Source organism: Scophthalmus maximus, chromosome 1, assembly GCF_022379125.1.
Source record: "Scophthalmus maximus strain ysfricsl-2021 chromosome 1, ASM2237912v1, whole genome shotgun sequence".
NCBI classification, from domain to species: Eukaryota; Metazoa; Chordata; class Actinopteri; order Pleuronectiformes; family Scophthalmidae; genus Scophthalmus; species Scophthalmus maximus.
The window spans coordinates 437,501-445,000 of record NC_061515.1 but is presented as its reverse complement, the minus strand read 5'-3'; the positions used below and the strand labels follow the sequence as shown (position 1 = coordinate 445,000).

Below are 7,500 nucleotides of genomic sequence, written 5' to 3'. Positions count from 1 at the left end.
CTTTTTAAATCACATGAAGTTACGTCACGTCAGTGATATGATCCGATCTACCTCCAGAACCAAACAAATGAAAACCGTAGTGGGATGCTCAAGTCATATTCCATTCATATCCAGCTGTGCTGTAAATGATTGATTGTTGTCGTGCTCTTCTTGAGACACTTGGCAACTGTGAGACTACGGAATAAAAATGACAACTTGGAGAAACCTATGAGGCCGAGCCTTATTAAAATATAACCTTTACAAAATGCTTAACATAAGCATATATACGATAAACGCAAACTTTAATAGTACCTATTCTCTAATTTTCTGAATTCCTCTATGTCCTTTTACACATTTCTTCTACTATAGAACGGAGCAACTGTAGCTGTTGACCCAGTTCAACCAGTTCTGAAAAATCAATTGGTGATTTGTCTCAGCCAGTGAAAACGAAGCCCTAACCCTCATTAATACAGAAGCCGTGCCTCAGGCTTCCAGCAGGTCCGTGCTTCTGTACCAAGAACTGTGACAGTGATAGTGGGAAACATGGCGTCAGTGAACGTGTCCGAGGTCAAAGGGGCTTTTCTCAGCATGAATCAGGCTGGACTACGTGTTCCTGAAGGACAGGAACTCTGAAACAAACGGGATCTGATTCATCAAAAGCACGAAAAAAATGAAGATCAATACACGAAGCTTGGCTCCATGAAAGAGACAGAATGTTCTAAATGAAGAACCCGACGCTCCAATCAGAGAAGAGCTGTCGGAGTGAACCGCCTCGCTGCGTCTCAGAGGACGAGACGCACTTTCTAACCCACTTGTCAGGATCCAAAACAAGGCCAAGCATCTCCCAGTCTCACAAGGATCTTATTTAACGATGAATCTGGATCTGGAGAGAAGGAACATGTCAGGAACAGAGCGTTGAATGAAAGAGACGAGCAGGAGACAGAGCAGGATCTCAGTGACAGTGAGACACGCTCGTCTTCTCGTCCTGACATGATTCTGAAACATTTTCCTCTTGAGATGAAGAGTTTCATTAATCTTTTATAAATCTGATTAAAAAGTAAGTAAAAACAACAATATAGAATTTCCGCCCGAGGGACAAAACAAACGTAATCAACAACATATTCACCAGTTAATATTAGAAAATACTGCTCAGGTTTTCTGGAAAGAAATTTCCAAAGACGCTGATAGTAGAAACTTTTATAGGAAGGTCCGTGTCCTCTGTTGTCTCGTCGCACATCTGCAAACTCACGTGAATATTCAGGTCAGTCTTTCCGATCGTGGAAGGCTGAGCGAGGCCGAAGTTTTCCGTCTCTGCTGCGGTTGATGAGACGTCGTCGTCGTCGGAGGACAGAACACGTGTCGGGTCAGATCTGGTGCGACGGGGGCGGAGCTCTGAGGAAGGAGAGATCCGTCAGGGTTCGGAGGGAGGTCAGGTACAAGAAGGAAGATGTCAGCAAGGGACTAATGTGACAAAGCAGCGATCAGTTATCACCAAATGTCCCTCACATATGCTTCGTTATGAACACTTTCACGTGTCCTCTAATTATGAACGTTATCTTACATTAAAGGTTTCCCATTTTAAGGAAAAGTCTTAATGTGCTTAATGTAAGGTAACATTCATATTCATAGGATTCCGGTGGAGAGGTTTGACAGGTGTAAGTGTTTGCACGTGGTCGTGTGCTCTGTGCCGTTTGACGGACAGAGGGTTTGTTCAAAGTGGAAACATCCGTCCATTGTTCTCCTCTGAGATCTGATGATGATCGACTGACGGAGGACGGAGGGTGAAGCTCACGAGCACAAAGGACCGAGGAGAGAACGAGGAGACACGTGGTATCGATGTTGAGCATCTGTCTGAATGTTCATGTTAATATCAGGCGTCTGGTACAACACATGCAGGTGAAGCTGGAGGCCACATGTCGATGGATGGAGGCTTTCTGACAGACTCTCAGCTCACTTTTCATAAAACCTGTTTCATGTAACTGTCTTAACATGTTCCTGTTTGTGGTTTGATTCTGCAGCACACAGACCTGTGTCAGTACATGGACAGACACCCCGGGGGTCTGCATCCAGACAATGTGAAGGTACAGTATGTTGGATCATGACGCACATCGTCCTACAGACTAATCATGAAACAAACTCTTCTAGAAAATGACATGAAAAGAACTGTTCGAGTGGAAGTGCAGTAGTCAAGGTCTGACAAAACAAAGGACCAAAGCTTTAATCGCCTGCGTATGTGAACCAAGTTAAACCTCCTTGATTTAACCTTTAACCAGAAGGGATCATTTTATCTGTCTTACTAATCTATTCCCGTCGTCCTCATGTCACGTGCATCACTACCTGACGTGAACCTTGGTGAGGGTGTAGCTCTGTCACACAGTAGTGATCTGAAACACGTGTGACAAGGTCATGTGACTGGGGTCTGTTCAGACTTACTCTGAAAACCTTTTCGCCACCCAGGATTTACATAAGTGATAATGTGTGCTTTCCTTCTGACAGCAGCCTCGTGAATAATCAGGGATTATTCTGAGATGAAGGACTCGCGTGGCTCCGTTAGTTTGTGCTCGGTCACGTAACGCGTCGCGACGACCCGGCATTAATGTGGCGGATGTAATAATTCATCACAATGAGTCTGGCATTTTCTTTTTCTTCTCGGTGAATTGAACTGAGTGTCGTCAGAATGGAACAGAAGTGTTGATGAACTGTCATAAAAATATAAGAGACGTCGCAACGTCAATTGTTACAATGTTAAGATATTAAATAATATACATTTTTTATAACTTAAAATTACTTTAATTGTTTCATTACTTATATTGAAATTTGTTTTGCTTCAGATGATTAACTTTTGAAGCTCGAGGTCAAAAATATGGTCTGAAAAAACATTTTACAAGATATTTCTGCAAATGATAGAGAGGAAAAACTGTTGACATGTTTTAATAATCAGCGCTTGTGGAGAACAAATCGACAGACACAGATCCCTGTAATCATGCACAAAATATTCAATATGAATTTCACTGTGCAATACTTTATTCTCCATGTGCAATTATTGTTACTGCTCTGTATATAGTATTTATAATTTATATTTGGACATATTTGCCTTTCTCTTCTATTCTGCTGCTGTAACACCCACATGTCCCCGTTGTAGGACGGATAAAGGATTATCTTATCTTATCTTATCTCAAGCTGTGATGATGTCACACCAGCTTGATGGACACTGCAGCAGTGAATCAAACGTGAATATTAATGATCAGTATACGTGATCGTTCAGTTTCTATTCTGAAATGCACATTGTATCAAATAATCTTGACAATCTTGCTCATTTTCATCAAGTATGACGATGTGTCTTACCGACCTTTAGCTTATGTATATTAATGTGTTGATCTGAGCCATGACAGAGGGTTATTGTGTTGTTGTTAGTGGGTCTTCATGAGGTCGCCTCTGCTGGTGCTGCATCAAATCAACACGAGACGCCCTCTGCTAATAGATTCATTGGTCAAGAACCAGAAGTGTGTGTGTGTGTGTGTGAGACGTGTCTGTCTGATGAGCCAGAGTGAAATCTATTGGAAACCGTCTCGTCTCAGCTCCATTAACTTCCCTCTCAGTCGTGCTGCAGTTTGTTAGCGCCGCGCTCTAATTGAACACAAAGTGAGTATGACCTCATCCGAGGTGTCTTCCCATCGGATTACGGTCCGTCTCAGTGACGTCTCCATAGGTCGACTGGAGGTTTGACATCCACAGAACACGTCCGCGAAACCAAACAACATCTAGCGTCTCTGACTCTGCTGTTACATTAGCAGCTCCTGAAGTCGGTGTAGTCATCGGTGTCGTGTCACTGCGGAGGACAGGTGATTACAGCGGAGTCGACCACACGGTGACGTACAGTACGAAGACCACATTCAGAATCACACTAATAACTAAACCACTGTCACTGTGTTGCTATAACTCGGCCTGTTATGATTACTACTAATGTTGCAGAATATATTGTCCAAGAAATGATTGCGATAAACAATATTATCATCATTTTAAGACCCTGTTTTTTTAGACTGAATCATGTGAGCACACTTATTCTAAATGTGCCATATTCATGTCAAAAGAATGCTCCCTATAGGCAAAAAATATCAGCATAGTCTACGTCCTATTTGTAAATGATTAATTAGTAAAAATGCCAAATTCGATAATATCCGTGAGAAATATGCTGTTTATGCCTGCATTCATTTCAGAATATTGTCATTTTTCCAAATAACAGGAATATTAGTATGTAGACGTTATAAACACTGTTCCCTCCTCCAGGCTCCTTCCATGTTGCTGCTCCATCCTCCAGGCTGCACTTTGACCAAATATAGATTTAATAAGTGCAAAAAAGAAACATATATGAGGGACATGAAAGACACTCGGTCTACGCAGTACTATATTTACACACACACACACACACAAACACACACACAGAGGCCCTGCAGTACAACTACACAGCTGCTCATTACAGGAAAACACAAGCCAACGCAATTCTGGCCATAACTGCGGCTTTATAGGCGTTTGTGTGTGTGTGTGTGTGTGTGTGTGTGTGTGTGTGTGTGTGTGTGTGTGTGTGTGTCTGTGTGTGTGTGTGTGTCTGTGTGTGTGTCTGTGTGTGTGTGTGTCTGTGTGTGCGTGTGTCTGTGTGTGTGTGTGTGTGTGTGTCTGTGTGTGTCTGTGTCTGTGTGTGTGTGTGTCTGTGTGTGTGTGTGTGTCTGTGTGTGTGTCTGTGTGTGTGTGTGTGTCTGTGTGTGTGTCTGTGTGTGTGTGTCTGTGTGTGCGTGTGTCTGTGTGTGTGTCTGTGTGTGTCTGTGTCTGTGTCTGTGTGTGTGTCTGTGTGTGTGTGTGTCTGTGTGGGTCTGTGTGTGTGTCTGTGTGTGTGTGTGTGTCTGTGTGTGTGTCTGTGTGTGTGTGTGTGTGTGTGTGTGTGGTCAGTGCCTCTGTGCTGGTGTGTCGACTCAGGACATTAAGGACACCCGTCCTAGTGGTGATGATACGTGATGTGATGATACGTGATGTGATGATACGTGATGTGATGATACGTGATGTGTTCATGGCTGCTGCAGATGGTCGGATATTTTCACTCCATTTCACTTCCTTTTATTTGAGCTCTCCTTCACTTTTTACTCATTTCCATAAAACGTTGCTTTAGGGATTAGTCAGCGAATGCGAAGGTGCATGATGTGAGTCTACTGACTATAATGAATCTTTCTTTTGTTGAAATTCTTATTAAAAGAGGTACATTTGTGGTGTTATGGGTAAATTTGACCCAGTAGTATTAGTGGGTTGTTAGCAAATAAAAAATATCGTAAATGTCACTAAACCACCGCTCGTGGACGGTGGTCGTCGGCTCCTTTCAACTCGTCAGTTCAGCGTCGACCACGTTTTGAACCAGTATCTTTCTTTTTTCCTGTGTTCTGTATAAACGAGCCTCCGTCTGCTGCTGACACTTTGACCCAGTCGGCTCATGACTTCGCAGCTCATTGAATATCAGACAAATATCTATCTATAACGACGAATCTGATCCGTGCATTTTTCATAACACTTCTCTGTCTCTCTCTGTGAGTGTCATCATGAGAAGAGAACGGACAGTGGGTTTTTATTGGTGTTCAGATGACGGATGGTGGAGGAGGCAGCGAGGTCGCTCCTCAGCTGATAGACGATGTTAATAGCTGATTTAACTATGATCGTGTGGCTTATTTCTGCTGCAGTTATGAGCGAATAATGTATCGTGATTAAACTGAGACATCTCACACACACACACACACACACACACACACACACACACACACACACACTAGAGAAAGAACTCTATGTTCTCTTTGTTGATGTGATAAACTATAGTTTTGTTTTCACAGTATTTCGTAAGTAAAATAACGTCTTGTCATATCTGATGACAGACAGGCGCCATCTTGATTCGTTAAAGTGGGCGTGGCCTATAGCATATATGCTAATTACTCATATCATGACCAAACGCAGCGAGGAGCATCACCAGCACGCCATCTGTTGAACAAGTGTAACCCTACATCTCATGAATATATTTATTATTATTGTTGTTGTTGTTCTCATTGTTATTTATGTAAAAGTCTCCTCAAACTGCCCTCAGCACTTCACTTCCTCAAATATTAGAATGCAAATGGACGTTCAGATGTTTCCAGTGGAAGCCGGTGTGATGTCGGGATGAAAGAACTGACTGCAGAGAACAAAAGACTCTTTTCTTCTCTCTTCTGTTTATCGCCTCGCGGCTTCACTTCTACGGCGCCGAGGCTGTTTCGTAAACACACAGTTCCCATGATAATTTTCCAGGCTGCAGTTCATCTCTCACCTGCTGAGAGCCGGTACAGTAAACCGCTGACCACCGGTGACTCCCGACTGGAGGCTCGTCCCTGATTGGACGTCCTCTTCGTTCAATCGGCCTAATTGGTCACGACTGCTCCGGAGCGATGCGAGGGGAACGCTGGAACAAAGAAACGAACGGCGGATCCTCGCTATTTGTTGATTGACACGTTTAAAAAGAATTAAATCAGATCTCAGATGCAAAACCAAACATTTTCTGTTTTAGAGCTGACTGTGCTTGGGGGGTTATGATATTCATGTTTGAAAACAGCAGAAGACACTTTACTGGAGTATGCATAAATACATAAATGTATCTTTTTATTAAATATCCTGCGTGCTTCCACTTAAAAACAAAACAAGTTCTGGTACAAACTTTGAATCGTTTAACATTTAAACAATGTTGCAAAGGGCTGTGATCAGTTTTGTCCTGTAAAGTATATTTATTTGTTAATTTATTCATTTATATGTAAAGTGAACCTTAGCAAAATGTTTCACTTTGACCTCATTGAGCGACACTAGTGGACGTTTAACACGTAATCATTTTTCAATATTTAAGGTTTTATCAACACAGAAGGCCAACAACTCTCCTCTATGTGATCGCACAGACCGGAAGTAATAGTGCCGTTCTCGTGTCTTTGGTGATGGATGATGAAAACGTGTGTTTCTCAATCCCTCTGAGTCGTGGTTCAGTGGCCACGCTGCCTTCCCCCGTCTCCCGTCGTTGGCGACCTGTCGTCGGCCACGGCGACCTGTCGTCAGCGACCTGTCGTCGACCACAGCGACCTGTCGTCAGCGACCTGTCGTCAGCGACCTGTCGTCGGCGACCTGTCATCAGCCACGGCGACCTGTCGTCAGCGACCTGTCGTCGGCCACAGCGACCTGTCGTCAGCGACCTGTCGTCAGCGACCTGTCGTCGGCGACCTGTCGTCGGCGACCTGTTGTCGGCCACGGCGACCTGTCGTCGGCGACCTGTCGTCGGCCACAGCGACCTGTCGTCAGCGACCTGTCGTCGGCGACCTGTCGTCGGCGACCTGTCGTCGGCGACCTGTTGTCGGCCACGGCGACCTGTCGTCAGCGACCTGTCGTCAGCGACCTGTCGTCGGCGACCTGTCGTCGGCGACCTGTTGTCGGCCACGGCGACCTGTCGTCGGCGACCTGTCGTCGGCCACAGCGACC

At 44.3% G+C, this 7,500-nt stretch overlaps 1 protein-coding gene across 4 annotated transcripts in view; it reads left to right on the top strand.

Annotated features, from left to right (window-relative positions):
- Positions 1–7,500, top strand: part of cdk14 (cyclin-dependent kinase 14) — a 96,579-nt gene that overhangs the window by 36,093 nt on the left and 52,986 nt on the right. For all 4 annotated transcript variants that reach the window (XM_035626555.2, XM_035626566.2, XM_035626575.2 and 1 more), the window contains one exon: positions 1,998–2,060. In XM_035626555.2, the coding sequence (XP_035482448.1) occupies positions 1,998–2,060 (63 nt within the window). The remainder of the gene's footprint in view (positions 1–1,997; positions 2,061–7,500) is intronic.